At 42.6% G+C, this 17,207-nt stretch overlaps 1 protein-coding gene across 1 annotated transcript in view; it reads left to right on the plus strand.

The window, feature by feature from the left end:
- Positions 1-9,643: 9,643 nt before the first annotated feature.
- The window catches only part of LOC310937757 (matrix metalloproteinase-17-like), a gene marked incomplete at its 5' end in the record, with an annotated part of 84,240 nt that continues 76,676 nt past the window's right edge, over positions 9,644-17,207 (plus strand). The window contains one exon of the mRNA XM_083902104.1: positions 9,644-9,754. Coding sequence (XP_083758230.1) covers positions 9,644-9,754 — 111 coding nt within the window. The remainder of the gene's footprint in view (positions 9,755-17,207) is intronic.

Consider the following 17,207-nt stretch of genomic DNA (forward strand, 5'->3'; position numbering starts at 1 on the left):
TTTGTATGAGTATCATCTTATAACTAACTGACAACCTAATAACTTGACTGACAAATGGATCGAAATAAATCATTGTGACGTAAATGTGTTCTCCTTCTTCTTCTTTTTTGGAGTTGACAGACTGGACGCAGCTTTCGCGTTATTCTGCCCCCCGCAGTCTGAAATTGTATCTGCATTTAAGGGGTGTCCCATTTCTAAGTGACAAAATAACCTTGGTTTTGAGGGCCAGTTAAGATAAGGGTTGAGCTTGAGGGTTAAGATAGGAATTGGAATTGGTCCATTATGTGCTGATAGTACTTGATAGTACTTGAAATACTATATTATACCAGTTGTTATCACACGCAGACGTAAACATCGTCTGGTCACCTCTGTCCATTTTCCCTTTGGATTATTTAATTCCGGTCTTCTTCGACCGTTTCAAAAGACACAGTCAAGTGAATCATGGATTATATCCCCAAGCACAGTCTACCCACAGAGAAGAAATATGTGGAAAAAAGTCTCTCCCTGCATTCCAACAACAGATTAAATGGCGAGACAGACCCCCCCGAGCTCATGCGGACTTACAAGAACTGTACATCAAAATGTGTGAGGCTGTGGCCGTGCAGGATCCAGAGACTTTGAGGGGGTGGAGAATGAGAGAGAGAGAGAGATGTGGAAGTGGAAGGATGCATTTGACTGTGTAAGATTGATTAATTACAACTCATCCATTACTGTGATTGATTTCACCGTCCAGACGGATGGTCCCTCCAAACGGAGTAAATGTTATTGGAAGCATTATTTACAGAGAGGCTCGTGCACACTGGCACTGGTAAATGTGCTTTAACCGTATTCAACATTTCCACAGTTTACCAAATTTGCAGTTAATCAACTTATGTTGCCGCAGTTTAGGATTAATGTGGGCGTCCTGTATACTACTACACGCATTAAGTTAAGTCAGAAGAAAGAAGGTGACAACATTTTGCTCGTCGATGCTTCTCCAATATGAATGAGTATGAATAAAACAGCAGCACCTTGGCTGTACCTATACAGTCCTGGTGTAAGACAGGACAAACTTTTTGTTATCGTTATGGGGATATTAGACAGAGACAGAGAGTGTGTAACTTCTGTCACCGAATACTGCAAGTGTCGCTATCAGGCCTATCTCTAAGGCTGAGCCACGTCACCCTTTCATGACCATAGGCGAGTAAATCGAGAGCTTCACCTTCCGGCTTAGCTCCCTCTTCACCGCGACAGACATATTGAGCGTCTGCATCACTACAGACACTGCCCCCAATCCACCTGTCGATCCCCTGTTCCAATCCTTCAAACACTCGTGAACAAGACCCCCAAGATACTCCGGGCGCTTTTCCACTATTCAGTTCCAGCACGACTCAGCTCACGATTCTACTCGATTTTGGCATCGTTTTCAATGACTACAGTACCTCAACCTCAACGTCGTCATAGCACGGCTGACAACAATAACAGCACACACAAGCTAGTAGATCAACAAAACCACTATAGCCAGCACTCTCACCACACTAAAACAATAATTTGAAAAAAGTTGAATTCTTAGGTTTGGGGTAAAATGATTGATCTTCAGTAAAGGATGTAATCACGAGGGTTTTTTTTATGTGACACAAACATAAACTAGTGACAAGCAAAGCAGTTGTTTTCAGTGTTACTGAATCATTAGAATCAGTTAAATAAGAAGATCAGTTTAGTACTTCAGTGGACAGAAATATGGCTGAACTGCTTGTGACTCAGCTCAGCTTTCAGCAGTGCAGTCACTAAATACACCAGACTGTTAAATATTGATATATCGCTAAATGTTCGAGATGAGACGTTTTCAGGATTTTGAAGTATTTTCAACTGATCTACAGTGCGACATTGTTCGGTTTAAGTTCTGTTGACGTCACATTTAAGTATCGGCTTAGCTTGGTTGGAACCTCGCCAGAGCAGGTACTAAAACAAGTACCAGGTACCAGGTGCTATCAGTAATGGAAAAGTAAAAAAAAACAAAAAACAAACTGAGCTGAGTCGTGCTGGATCTGTATAGTGGAAAAGCACGATTAAACTTCTCCACCTGAGGCAGGACCTCTCTATCTCTACCTTAAATCAGTAATTCCACAATAAGCAACATCCCACAACACCATCACTCCTCTGTGATACTTCACACGATGTCTCAGTAGTGTATTTTTTCCAAGTCAGTCATTCATATTCATTTATTCAACAGGTTTTTTTCCACTAAACATTTTTAAAAGAAACACTTGTGTGAGTTATGGATAATGTCCTTAAGGGCAGTCTACTCAAGAAAAAGCATATTTTTATAAACAGAAACTCTGTGGGTGAGCCCTTCTTGCATTCAGATTTTTATGGCAGGGCAGCTCCGAGCTCTCGTGGACAACAACAACAACATCAAAGTTTGTGACTCTTTGACCGTACAGTATCGGGCAAGACCGTCTATGAGTGGGAGGGAGGCATCTGAGCAACAACACGGATGTAAAAATAGATTAAACACAAACCCCTGCATTACCATGATTGATTTCACCACGCAGAATGATATTGACACATCCTCCAACCTGCGTAAATGATATCGGAAACGTTATTTACGGTGAAGCTATAGACGCAGATTATTCAATTCAAGCTTGTCGTGGATGAGGAGTTGTTAGACAACTACGTGTGACAACATATAGGCTAAATATTAACAGTGTTTTTACGACCCAGAGAGATGATGTTGCGCCAATGATCGCGAAGCTACTTGGACTGAAAACAAACAAAAAGGACAATATTTAGACAACACGATGGCAAGCGTGCGGAGAGGGACAGACGGATGTCAAATTTCCGAGTCAGTCAATCAAATGACCTCATTGGTCATGGAAACATGACTTTCAAGATAATTAGACAGAGCGATGCTTTGCCATGTTGGTATATTATTTTTGCACGTAGTGTTTCTATAGCTGTCGTTCTAAAGCAAACCCTTGTACAGAAGTGTGCGAGGAATGTCTGTTTAATCTCACCCAAGTGCAAAGTACACAGAGAGTACACAGAGAGTTTTATCTGTTCAAATTTAGTATGACAAGGTATTCAATCATCCCCCTATTCAGAGCTCGCCATCCTTATTCTGCAGGTGTTTATTTATTATTCAGCTTGAATGCAAAACTACACACTCACACACAGACACACACACACGCACTGTAAAATAAAAGACTCAGAATAAAATGGTACTAAATGTGTGTCTTGATGAAAGAATACATCATCGGAAGTAGTAAAGGTCCTGGAAAGAGTGTAGCTTTTAAGAAAGTTTATTGGCAGACATCAAATATAATACCCTCTGTATTTGATTTTTGCAAATATAAATCTATTTTAAAAATAAACATCTTTTTATAAGCTTTTTATAAGTACTGGAGGCCGGTAGCTTGTGCTGCCACGTTTCTACGTGTGTTTTTTACGCTTTGAAGCAGAAGTTTACGCAAACGAAGAATGAAAAACAGCCTTTTTGGCATGTGAGGGCCACCGTACTTTGCCTGGAAGAGGGAGGGGTTACAGTCTACCATCATGTGAAGAAGCTTAGTGGTTAGCACTGTTTGCCTCACAGCAATAAGGTGCTGTGTTTGATTTTGATTTTGACACATGCGGTCAGGTTGATCCATTGGGGGGGTTATATATAATGTTGGTTATATAATGACAATAAAGATGCCTTCCTTCCTTCAGTATACGCCTCATTTAAATCCCTTTATCTTACAATGTTTTGACCTCAGCAATGCAAAAACCTATGCTGCTCCAGTCCAGCAGCATATACGTATAAAAAAAACGTTATGCTCTACACTACAGCAGCCAGCAAAATCAATCCATTCCTTTTCAAACCATGCTTGGAAATGAGTTTTCCTATAATTGTACAGTCCAACCAAGACAATTAGTTTAATTTCTCCGAGACAGTCAGGCGATGATGACACACTTTCAGGTTAAATTTGCATAGAGGATGACGTCAGACTTGAAATGATGTTTTAACCAATCTAATATTAAACTTGGTGACTGAACTTTTTGATATTATTTAACCAGAGTCATAACACTGTGTCTACAACAAGCACGAATGGACTGAGAGACGTTTTAAGCCTCCAGCGCTAAAAGCGGCAGAACATATTTTTCATTCTCCTCTGGACCGGTGAAGATTGATGGCTGTAATGGAGCTGCTTTAAATAAAATGTGTCTCCATTTTTTTTGTGTGTCTTTCTATCAAGGAGACGAGAATGGTGACTTCAAAAGAGATGTTTTATACAACTCAGACTAATATTTTTAATGTATTCGGCTACATCTACTGGTCAATTAAAGGGTTAATATACTATGGGAGCATGTACCTCATTGTTAGTCATTATTACAGTCAGGTTTTTTTTTCGTTGTACCTGTTAGAGAATCATAGGAAAGTAATACAGAAATAGAAATGAATATGGAGATTTCTAATGACGCCCCATGTTATAATTATCTCTACAGCGCAGCAAATTGTTTTGTGTTTTCCCTCTGATATTTTCTCAGATGTGGAGAAGAGAGAAGTGTAGTGAGGAGTAAAACAACAACAACACATTTGCATTTCACGGGGCATATTCCGTTTTTCTCTACCTCAGTGGCCTTCAGCTTCTGATGATTTGTATATTTAATTGGGAGCAACCCTCGCTGCCCCTAAGTCTGCGTTACGGTGCGGGAATGTCGCGGCGAAGTTTTGTTGTTCGCAGTTTCCTCTGAGTTGTTTTGACTGACGTCTTTACATTTCCTTAAAGGGCACAGACATGATAAAGGGGTTTGTGTATAATATTGAACAACAGCGCTTTGGAGGGAAAGTAACCGAGTGACCTTTTGTTGTGATTTACTTTGAGATTTCTCACTGGTGATGCGGTGAAAGAGCAACGGAGACAGCTGGTTCACGGGAGGATGCATTCACAGTTTCAAGATTGAGAAATGACTTCTTCTTCTTCTTTCTTCGCCACATCCTTTCTCACTATTACCTTTTAATGCCTTAGTCTCAGCTTGAATCAGAACAAAGAATGAAGCTAATAACTTCATGGAGTAGTGAGGAGTAGTGCCTGTGATGTTTGTGCCGTGTAAAAATGATTTCATTTACCGACAATCATGTGAAGAGTTTACATAACTGTGGTTTTAGATTGAGTTTCTTATTACATTATATACAATTGGTCTTGTATAAAGTACCTTAAAATGATACTTGAGTAAGTATCTTACCAGAAAATGACTTTGGTAGAAGTTGAAGTCCCTTTTTAATAATATTACTTGAGCAAAAGTACTTGAAGATCCCATATTATACCCTATTTCTCCAAGCTAAACTAGTTCCCTGGTGTCCTAATGAACATGTCTGTGACATGCTTTGGTCAAAATACCATAAGGATGAAGCACCACAGCAGTTCAATCACCCTGCCAAAACAGCCCTGTTCAGAACAATCTGTTTAGTAGTATCTCTTTTAAAAAAAAACAGAAAATTACATCAGCCACAGAGGCTACTGGGAGCTAACAGCAGTTAGCATTTGCAAAAGTGATCATTTGCAGGCTCTAGCAGGCACATTACCGTCATATATAACATGTATCCACTGGACAGATAAATCCTCTGAGGCTGGAAGTTTGTGTAGAACTCTGTGCTGCACTGTGGAGCCAAGAATAGAACTTTTCCTGGATTTCCGTTTTTTTCGGATGCCGCAGCCCTCGCCAGCACTCTCGCGTGTTTTACGGACAAAGCAGAGCTCCGCGAGACAACAATTTAGCGTCTTGTGACGTCCCAGTGAGTGAGGAAGTCAACATCGTGTGTTTTATCTCCTGTACTTAGACTGAGGACCACAAAAACATGAGTGAGTCATCTTTTTTTTCACACTTTGGTGACTGCTAGGGCCTCCAGAGTCCCAAATATAAGGATTTAAGTGATTAAAAAGTTGATTTTGCGTAATACAGGACTTTTAAGTCATTTTCTGATATAAAATGCAGTTCAATTTTGGAAGTAAAAGTATTGAAATAAAGTGAAGAGTAAGGATTGAGGATAGGGAGAGTTGTTGGTCAACTGGTGTGTTCAATTCCTGGCTCAGCTAGTCTATGTGTCCTTGAGCAAGACACTTAACCACATGTTGAAGTCTTCTGATCTGTTAAGTTAAGTGCAGTAAATATTTGTACTTTGTTAAATTACAACGCTGCGTTTAACATATGCATCACTTCTGCATTAACCTGGACATCGTGTGTGTGTACCAGCACAGTTGTTTTGGAGCATACTCTGTAAGACTGCGCTAACAGACACACAGCGAGGAGCGTGGACTTAAAAGCTTGTGTTCTTGTGCTCTCAAATGAGCTGTGACTGCATCTGGGCTCTTACTCACTTGTGGATGTGAGGAGCTGGGGATTGAAAATCCAAAAAAACCTTTGATCTATAATCTCACAGTCACCCAGTGCCACAAAGCCAAACGCTAACTTGCATAATGAGCATGATGTTTACTTTATTTGCCCTGGTGTAGGGCGAGAAGAAAGAAACAGTATAAAGGCCACATTATACTTCTCCGACTGCGTATGCGTTATCCGTCTGCGTCACCACGGAGACGCCTCGAGCATTTATACTTCTGCGTCGTGGTGACGGACACTCGCTGCAATTTCCCGCCCGATCAGTAGGGGTCGCTGCGCAAGGTTGTTGTGCTTCTGGCTACAGTGAGCAATGGCGTCCGAGAAAGAAAGAGAGAGAAAGACTGTTGTTGTTGAAAAAGTGGCCGTTTCTCACTTTTCTGTGTCACGGAACGCAGTTTTAAGATAATTTGAGGCGAGAAATTGGCCATTTAGAGTCTAAACATGTGCTGTATGTGTTAAGATATGACGTATTTATAGTTCGGCAGCGGCGTTATCGGCGGGGATCAGCTCCGCCTCTGTCAGGACGCCCGGAGCGCACTGAGAGCCGGCACAGAGCAGCTTAGCTCAGCCTGTCCTGAGGACCAATCGCAGCTCGTGCCGTCTCCGTAGTCCCTTGACGGAGTGACGGACACTTAAAAAATATTTCGTGCAGACGGAGACTACGCAGAGGCTCTTCGACAGTCTCTGCGTCGACGCAGAGTCTCTACGTAGCCTACGCAGAGCACTTTACGCAGAAGTATAAATTGGGCTTAAGGGTCATGACGAAGTATTTGCACAAATCTAATTCTTCAACCTTTAATTTTGAAGATGCTGCATTAAAGAAAGTTATTACACTTCATCTTGACGATTCAGTTAAATAGTAGACATATTTGACCCAAAATCACAGGATTTAACCAAAGGAAAAGTCAAGAGACTCTCTTAAAGTCAGATTTGTCCTCTGGGGACCATGACGACGGATGTCAAGGCTCATAAAATGGACTTGAGGAGATATTTGAGTGTGGATCAAAGACTGTATTGAAATAACAGACGTAGTTTTGGTCTGGAAAGTTTTGCCGGAAACCTGCTGTAACCCTCTTGAATGGCCGTCAGGTGGAGACTCCACTGGTTGCAATTTGTATGCAAATCCAAGACCAGACTCCATGACATTTCCTCCTGATTTATGACATAATTAAACATTTTCCTGAGGGTTTTATGGTCTCGGTTGATACTTTCAGATCGTCAGTACATGCAGCGTGATGGAATTATAGCCCCATTTGCGGCAAAATAGATGATCAAGCAAAATGCCATTTCACAAACCAATGACTGTCGCTTTGACACTCGATGTGGAGTCAAAGGCCAACCACACCTGCGTTGTTTGAATTTATTTGTTTTCTTTGAAAGCAACAGAATATTGTACATGCACAACACGTCATGAATCACCGCCGAATCTCCCTAAATTATATAATCTAAGATCTTCATCTTTAAGATATGACAGAAATGGATATACTGTTCCAATCTGCTGACTCGGACAAACCACAAGTAAGAACATACTGAATAGTCACCAGGGGGCAACTCTATTGCATCTCTAAGAGTGGACACCAGTGTCGTCCAATAGGATCCATGGTTGCTGGTGACGTTTGTGAAATTTCCGGTAGCGGAAGCTGACAATGACGCCGGTCAAACCGCGGCTCTCGTAGCTTGATATAATTTTCTAAAGATGGATAGATTTATTGTCACTGTGAGTAACACAACAACATTTCATTGGAGCAAAACTCTTTAGAGGCATGAAAAATATATATAATATTCAAAAAGTAATAAATGTGTAATGCAGCAAGTTGTCTTTCTGTAAAAGCAGGGGTCTCAAACTCTGACGATGAACTTGAAAATCCAACTGTGTGGAGAAAGACATCTGTTGTATCAGGACGTAGAGTTAACAACATGTGTGACGATATTGGGCATTATTTCAAAATAAAAGTTGCTTTGATACGGAACGATACCTAATTCAAAATAAAAGACGTGTGTGATGCAACAGGGTTCTAATTATAATCCGATCTGTGTCGGGTGTCAAACTAAGACTGAGATAAATACATAACAAAACAACTGTAACACTTAAACAAAAAGATATATCGAGTAGATTGTTGCAACCACAAAGCGCAGTCATTGTCGCTGTCGTTCACGGGCGATATTGCAGTTTTGTTTATCTCGTTTATGTAAATTATACTGCTTTGCTTGTGATTAAAATAATAAAATAACAATTAAAAGAATGTTTTTCTTGTTATGTTCAACAGATGTGCAATTTTACTACCTTCATGATGGAAGCCCAACCCTTTTTTTTTTTTTTTTTTTTTAATGAGCGCTCAGCTTGCATTGGCTCCCACAAACACAGTGCAAATAAAATCTATAAATATCAAAAACAGACATTTAAGTGGCCACGTGCAAGCGTTCGGAGGGCTGCGTATGGCCCGCGGTCGCAAGTTTGAGACTTCTTTGCATCAAAATATATTTTTAAAAAATGTAACCACGTCGTTATTTTCAAGATGGACATAAACAATATGAAACTATTAAGTCACACCCCCTTTGTGCTCACACATGTCTCACACAACAATAATCATGATGACAAATCCTCCATATGAGCCTCTGCTCTTAACCCTTGAGACGCTCAAATTACGCACAAGCGCACGTCATGAATCCAGAAGAGTCCAAGTGGGCTGAAGAGGAACTGAACCCCCCCCACCATTCTTTTCTCCCACCTCTCCTCTCTAACCCCCCCCCCCCCCCCCCCCTCATCTCCTCCTCTTTTCCTGAATCATTCGGGCCACACACTCATCTTCCCCTCTTCACTGTGTGTCTGTGTGCGTAATAGTCGCGCTCTCCGCTGCCGTTCAGGACAAAACCGCACGCAGCGGATTCAGTTGCTCCAGTGCTGGATCAGCAGCGGAACCAAGGACTATTCACACCACATGGACTTGGGTTTAAAACAGGAATATACACGTTATTTTTTTGTGTGTGTGTGAGTGTATGTGTGTGACCACTCTGGCGATTTAGTTGCGCGGTGGTGGTGAAGCAAACTTGTGAATCGGCCACCGGGTTTCATGTGTTTTATGTGTTTGCGCTCGACAGTGAGGTAAATCTGTGCGTGTGTGTGTGTGTGTGAGTGTGTGTGTGTGTGTTTTTTTTTTTCACCGGAGTGTCGGAGTGGGATTGATCCCGTGGATGCGGGTGTCGGGGTCGGTGTGTGAGCCCCGCAGGATCAGCCTGTCATAGGGGCAGCATCATGGTGTTTTATCCGGCTCTGCTCAAGTGGATGAGGACCGTTTCAGTGGAGATGCTGCTGCTGCTGCAGATACTGTGGTTTTTACCTGTGACTGGAGCGGCTCCTTCTCCTCAGACGACAGAGCAGCTGGACACAGGAGTGGTAGGTTTTGCACCTTTTTTTACCCCGAAAGTTGTATGAGTTATTATTGTCACTTTTCTACGCAATCGGGTTCCCGCTTGGAATCACAGCTGGACGCAGAGATGCGTTCATGCTTCTGAACGCGCAGTTTTCCCTACTTTTATCAGTGGGAGGCAGATGCTCTCCTCTCCTCTCCACGCTTGACTTGAATGTTAAAACACTCAATTTCTGAGAGTCACTCTATATATGTGATGCAGGAGAAATAAAAACAGGATCGTGTTCTCCCTGTGGTGGTGCAATAAATAACTGTAAATGTATTTTTTTTTGCTTTGGTGTGGAGCATCAACCTGCTCCACTGCATGCAGGCTGTGTAATGAATTGCAAAAGCAGACTCATAGTCTTCACGCACACAGTGACACACACACACATGAGAGCCACCACTCGTTATTGGCTATTCTCCTCTCTGAGCCCGTATCTGTGGGGGGACACTTTGCTCCAGTAATATGTCATCTGTTGCCAAGTTTCATGGCTTTTTAAAGTAGGGCTGCGTTCAATGATTCAAGATTTTTTTTTTGCTGTATAGCAGCAGATCCTGCAATAATAATTCAACTCTAGACAATTAAAAAATGACAAGATATGAACACATAGGCTGCACATTAAGTGTAGTTTCTAGTACGAGTTGTGGTGTGTCCGTGTTGTTTGAACAGACTGGAAGCATCTTCATGTATAGCATCAGAGCAAAACTATCAGCGCTGTCATGGATCTGTTTAAGTTGTTGATGAATACATCTGCAAATGAAATAAATGCATGCTTCACTGTGACCCCATGGAACACAAATTCCTCCTTTTTTTTTTTACGACTGAAAGTGCTTTGCATCTCTCCCTGCAGCCACGTGTCACCTCTGAAATACAAATTGCAAATTTAAACAGAATTTACAGTATGTGTGTGTGTGTGTTCCCAGGTCACATGGTTGGTGTAGTTAGTGTTGAGCACTTTTGCCTTTGCAGCATGGGTTCATGAACGGAACAAGGGAGTTTGCATGTTCTCCCCCGGTTCTCCAGTCTCCTCACACAGTTCAAAAACATGCAGATCTGTGGTATTTGGCAAATTGGACACTCTAAAATGGACCACAGGTGTGTGCTTGTGAGACTGGATGGACTCGCAACCTGTCCAAAATGTACCCCATCTTCCGTCCTATTGTGGACTATTGTGTGGAAGATAAAGCGGTAGAACATGAATGAATGTGTGTTTCCATCCACTGCTGTGACACAAATATTAGGAGTTCATTCACTGATGTAGGAAGTAGGTGGACGTAAATTTAAAGTCTAGGTCACCACAGAAGTAGAAGTCATACTTCCTACGCTGGGTCATACTTCCTACACTTCACTCGTGGAGACCTACTTTTCCACTCGCACATGCATGCCAGCGGTTCCATTCATACTTAAAAGAGGCTCCGCTTGAGTCCAACGCTCCACGCGTGCACCACTGCCTGATCTAATATTTACATTCCTGTGGGAGCGATTTCTCACCAGGAGATCACCTCCTTTTGTATGTTCTTGTATCCTTTGAGCGCTGATTTGTTCACGTGAGCGCGTCAATGGACCTCTTCATTGGCACCAGGGAGCATGTGGTCAGCATGGACTCAAACTAGAGGTGTCCTCATGTAGGGTGACACGGATGCTTGAAGAATGATTCTGGACCTAGAAAGGCAACATAATAATATAGGTGTCAAGCACTGTCTTTCATGTAACAATTTCTTGAAGCTTGTATTCATCATTTTGCTTCTGTAGATGTAGATGAAATGCTTTTTTCTCTATTATTGTAGTAATATTTGCTTTTTGCAAATATTACTACAAGTGGTGAAGTGGTTTCCTCATCTGTCCACACGCGACTCTCTCTCGTTCACCATTTCCACTCAGTCTTTTCTATTTCTATTGCTTTTATTATCCCTTAGAACACAGGGCATCTTCGCTGCTTTTTTCCCATATGTTAAAATGTACAGTTTATACAGAGGCTATAATGATGTGCAATATAGAGTGTCTTATATCCTTTTTTCCGGCACAAACTAGGCAATCTAATGAAAAAAAACTAACCAACTATATAAACACACCTGAGCACCTGATTTGTGAAAGTTCAAAAGAAAAGAAAAACGTTGTGACTTCTGCACAATTATTGCTACTTAAAACACACATACCCAGGATGTCCATATAAGGAGTTGTGTATTATTCCCACGGCAGTTTACCAAGGGTGCACCTGCGGCACGGATCCGTGCCGTGTGAGCACTACCTGTGTGCCAACAGTTTCCTAACCCATTCAGGCCGTATAATCTGCACAGTGAGTTTTTTTAGTCTCTGTTAGTTTTTACAGAACCTTGAGAGTGAAGTGTTTCTAATGCTGGACCGTGCAAGTCCACTGTCTCCCCACTGTCTCTGTGCTCCATGGAGACCGTCTGATCGTCTCCTGTGATTTAGTTACACACTCAGATGGAGCAGACATAATTGTCCCTTTCTTATTGGGGACTTTAATCACGTGGTGGCGGTGGCGTGTGAGCGCGCAGAGAAGAACACTCTTCTGAGTCATCAGCAGATCTCATCAGGAAGTGTTTAGGATGTGAAGATGGTGGCAAGGTGAAAAGACACGTCTCTGGGGAAGTTAGTGGTCTTTATGTCTCACCAAAAAAAAAAAAAACCCCAACAACAACAAAGAATTGTTGTATGATCAGTCAAATACGAGGTAATCGTCGCTCAGCTGTAAACCTCGCGAACAACGCTATAGAGTATAGATGTTTAATTTCCTCAGCGTTTTAATTTGGCAGCATTAATCTCGTCGTTACACTGAAGATTCAAAGTGTTTTGGCTGGACAGACGAGCGCCGTCTCGTGTTTGATCGGGGAAATCCTTAAAGCTGCCTTGATACTATATCATCCCATATCGAGCATGCGTTTGGAGTGAGTGTGAACAAACACTTGGCGTCTTTCCCATGCAACAGAAGCAGAGTAATATGGGCTTTCGCTCGGATTACTGGTCCTCGTTTTCATATCAAAAGTGTGAAATTGATTGCTTATTTAAAATTCATAGCTCTCCGCCGTCGTTCCGGGGCTGTACAACTGGTTTTTGCGTGTTAAGACGTTGCTGGGAGCAGCTGCTCGGTTTACTTTGTCTTTTTGGAAGCACAAACCAAACAAAAGGCTCCGAAAAAGCTTAAAGCTGCTGAAAGCTTAATCCAACTGAATACACAAGGAAACAGTCCCACTTACTGGAAATCATTACCTCCACTTGTAAGATTATGCTTTTTTAATGCAGTTTGCCTGTCTCTTAGCGGGATTACACGGAAACTACTGAGCAGATGTTCTTAAAACGTGGGTTTAACAGAGCAGGATGGAGTATTTATCCACATTTTGTCTGATTTTCTCAAAGTGTTGGTGAAGGTAGCTCTCAAGGCACTTTCCATTTTGTTTTTATACCCACCTTTAAACTTTCATGCAGGTTTAAATGAGAATGTAAGGTTGAAACATGTCAGACAAGTAAATGCTTTTTTTCCCCTGTTTTTGAAAGAAAAGCTTTACAGCTTCATTAGCCTTGTTTTAACCTTGACAAATCTGAGACTTTCTTTGCAACGTTGCAGTTGAGAAGAAAATATTTTGCTGCTACTAATTATTTTTATTATTAGTTGGTGACCAGATCTTGACAATGAAAAAAAATGGGCATCACACCCAAGGCAATGTCTAATTTCTGGCTCTAATGAGAGCGCTCTGTCGTCAAGGGATGAACTGTTTTCAGTGTGTTTTGATCTAAAAGACTGTGACTTGTTCCCCGTCCCTTGGAGGGAGTGGGATCGTACACAGCGGTGCAATTAGAGGTCTCAACAAAGGCAGACGCGTCGGGTTCGACGGGGGTTTGATGGCGCTGGACAGAGACGGACAGATGAGCGCCGTCCTCCCCTGTGACTGGCTGATTGACTTTAAAAAAAAAAGAATTATCCAGAATTGGTGAAGTCGTGCTCAGCTGCTGAGAGCAGGTGGATAATTTGACGTTCACGGTTTGCGTGGCTTCAGCCTTTGCGACGTTCTTAACTGCCAAAAAAACAGCCCTCTACCCACCGAACTGTGTCCCGATCCCCGTCCCCACTGCTCTCCGGTCCCATTACACTTCAGAGCCACTGAGCTGAATTTGCTTTTATGTATCGGATTCTCTTTTTAACCACCGTGGGCTAAACTGTGACTGTAATTAAAAAAAATCACCACAAAAAGTAAAGGATTCCAGTTTTCAGTTGTGTTGTTGTGAAGCCCACTAAAGCCCAATTTATTCTCCGTCTGCATAAAGGGCTATTCTACGTCAGTTATGGAGACCCCTCTACGTCACCGGAGAGCCTGTCGGAGAGCCTCTCCGTCCTCTCTGGCTGCACAAAATGTTTTTTAAGTGTCCAGCACTCCGTCAAGGGACAAAACGGAGACAGCAAGCGATTGGTCCTCAGGACAGGCTGAGATAACGCTGCCACTGTGCGCACCGAGCGTCCACAGAGGCAGAGCCGATCAACGTCGCTGCCAAACTATAAATACGTCATATCTTAATACACAAACCACATGTTTAGACTCTAAATGGCCAATTTCTCACCTCAAATTATCTTAAAACTGCGTTTCGGGACACAGAAAAATATTAATTACAGGTGAGAAACCTCTGCCAATGTCATTCCGCTGAAACAACTACAACAGTCTTTCTCTCTCGGACGCCGTTGCTCACTGTAGCCAGAAGCACAACAACCTTGCGTAGCGACCCCTACTGATCGGGCGGGAAATTGCAGTGCGTATCCGGCACCACGACAGAGAACTGTGAGGGCTCGAGGGGTCTCCGTAGTTACGCAGTCAGATAATGCATTACGCAGTTGTAGAAGTATGACGTGGCCTTAATTTACTGAGATACTTGATGGATAATTTGTCTTCTGAAGAAGTACTGTACATGCTGTGGAGAGAGAGAGGTGACAAACTCGTTACACATGCTATGTAACCGTGTACAAAGTGACCTGTGTAGTATTAATCTTTTTTTATGTTTTACATGTTGTAAGAAATGAAACCAGATGTATGATGGGGAATCTACACCCCGCCAGACTGCCTTTAATTCAAATGTTCCTTTAAAATGTCTTCAATGAGGATACCATCTGGCCTTGTGTCCATTGAATTAGAGAGAAAAAAAGGGGCCTAGTAGTCGTCGGTCGCCACCCACCACCATTCTCCCTCCTCGCTGTACCTCATAATACTTGAGTTCTCATGCAACCAGCCTGTCTGTTTCCAATACCACCAGCCCTCATTAGCTCTGTCTTGCCTCTCAGACAAGCACATTTTGCCAGTATCATATTCTGTCCTTTCAGTCTCCTTCCCCTCATTTTATGTTTTCTCCCAGTTGAGATAGACGGCTTTCTTCTTCTTCTACCAGGCCATCATGGGCTCTTCTGATTGCACCCAGAGACTCAAGGACAGAAGCAGCAGAAAACTGGAAGTCAAGAGAAAGTGTGATTGAGAGATTGTTGCGATGAAATGAGTAATCAGTCGAGATTGGACTGTGTGCGGGATGAAAAGGAAGAGGATACTTTGGAGCGCTTCTCCTCAAATGTACCAGTCTAATGATTCAGGGAGTGATTTCTCCTTCAGAGGTCGTAAAAAAAAAAAAAATCTACTTAAATGTCCTTAGCAGGTACAGAAGTACAACTTTCCTGAAAACATTCAATAGTGCTGTGCAGCGATCAAACTGTGTGACCTTTTCCGTCTGTGGCTTTTGAATCACAGGGATGTCAAGTGGTAGATGACTACACAGTAGGGTAGAATGCATCATTGTGTAATGATTGACAGAGCGAGCACAGTAGACAGTTTAGCTTGTCACAAAGATGCCACGGTAACCGTTCAGGCCTTCAATCGCGTCTGTCTTCGCAGTTTTGCATGTTTCTGAGCAGCTTGTCAGAGTTTGCAGAGTGTCTTCGCGGGCCTTGAAGGCTCCTGCATTGTCGCAGTGAGGGTGTGGGACAGATGTGTGGCAGCTGCCGTACATACGTCTGCGCGGTGTTTTTAGTCGGTGACGACCACCGTGTAACTTCAGATGACTTACAGTATGCACAGGGAATGTGTTGTGGTCAGTGGGAGCATTTTAGATAGCATCTCATGCGTCTAAGCACTGGCTCTTTGTCTGCATCAAAGTGGGGGAAATCCTTGTTTCATACCAAGAATCTGGCCAAACTGGTGCCCCCCCCAGGGAAATGTGTTTGTGCATTCCAGTGCAACGCACAAGCACACCAATTCATTATTCCTCTGTTGACTGACTTTATTTAATAGAAGAATGGCTGAACTAATTTGTGGAACAATAATGCTGTGTCTCCAGAACACCATTTGCCTGCTTTTCATTTCAAGAGACGGTTAAAAAGAACATTTTTCATCCACAGCACAGTAGTCATAGCCCGTCTTAAACTGTTTGATTTTACATTAGTGATGAATTTAATATGGAGGGCATGCCCGGCGATGTCTACCACAACAGAGAAGCACGCGATGCTCTTGTATTCCTTTGGCTTGGACTGACTTCATTACTCGTGCGGGCCCACATATAGAAAACCTCAAATCAGCTCCATGTGGACAGTTCTATTTTAACCCGAGGAGCCCGGGCCTCCTCAACCAGATCAAGGTTTTTCAGTTGCCATTGCTATTCAAAGGCCCCAACTAAATCTTGTAATTACAGTGGTTTCTGGTGTTGCGCTGGCTCGTACTGCCGAAAAAACTAAAATAATCTGTAGCCCTGCCAAGTGAACTGCCAATAGACTGCTTTAATAGTACGATCAAGGAAACCAGAAAGCAGCAACAAAGCTGCTCTCCAATTGCTTGCAGAAATTGGCAGAAATATAATCAATGTGGTTTATGTCAAAGTTGTGTGTCAGTTCTCTGTCAGTTCAAGATGGCATGTGTGTACGTGCGTTTGTGTTGGTGTGTGTCCATCGCCACTCTGGTGATCTCATAGTTTGTCCCTCGTCAGCATTTGTCCAAACCCTAACAAGTCACAGTGTAACCCGATGACGGATGACAGAAAAAATAGGAGAAGGAAAACGGGCGACGCTGGATGATTGCTTATCATCTGTGAAGTCAACTTCAAGACCGCTGCGTGTTCATGAGGCCGTTTCTCTGAAAGTTCCCAGTGACACAAAGGGAACTAGACATGAGGAGGGGGTGGGGGTGGGGGGTGGGGTGGGACGTAGGACCAAGAGAGATTGACTGGGTGGCTGAGATAAGCTTCTCCATATCACTGGCAATTAGACCCACTTTCTTATAGCCAGGCATTGATACTCCACTTCTTATCAAGTGAATATAATGAGCCACTAAAAGTCTCCAGAATTTCAAGTGGAACAATCTTGTCACGGTTTAATCTTGCTGTGGGGTTAATGGTCTAGGAGTGTGGGACCGCGCTCTAAAAATAGAGTCAAACACATACAGAGACCCAAGTGG

This window comes from Microchirus variegatus, assembly GCF_963457635.1.
Source record: "Microchirus variegatus genome assembly, chromosome: 16".
Classification (NCBI taxonomy): Eukaryota; Metazoa; Chordata; class Actinopteri; order Pleuronectiformes; family Soleidae; genus Microchirus; species Microchirus variegatus.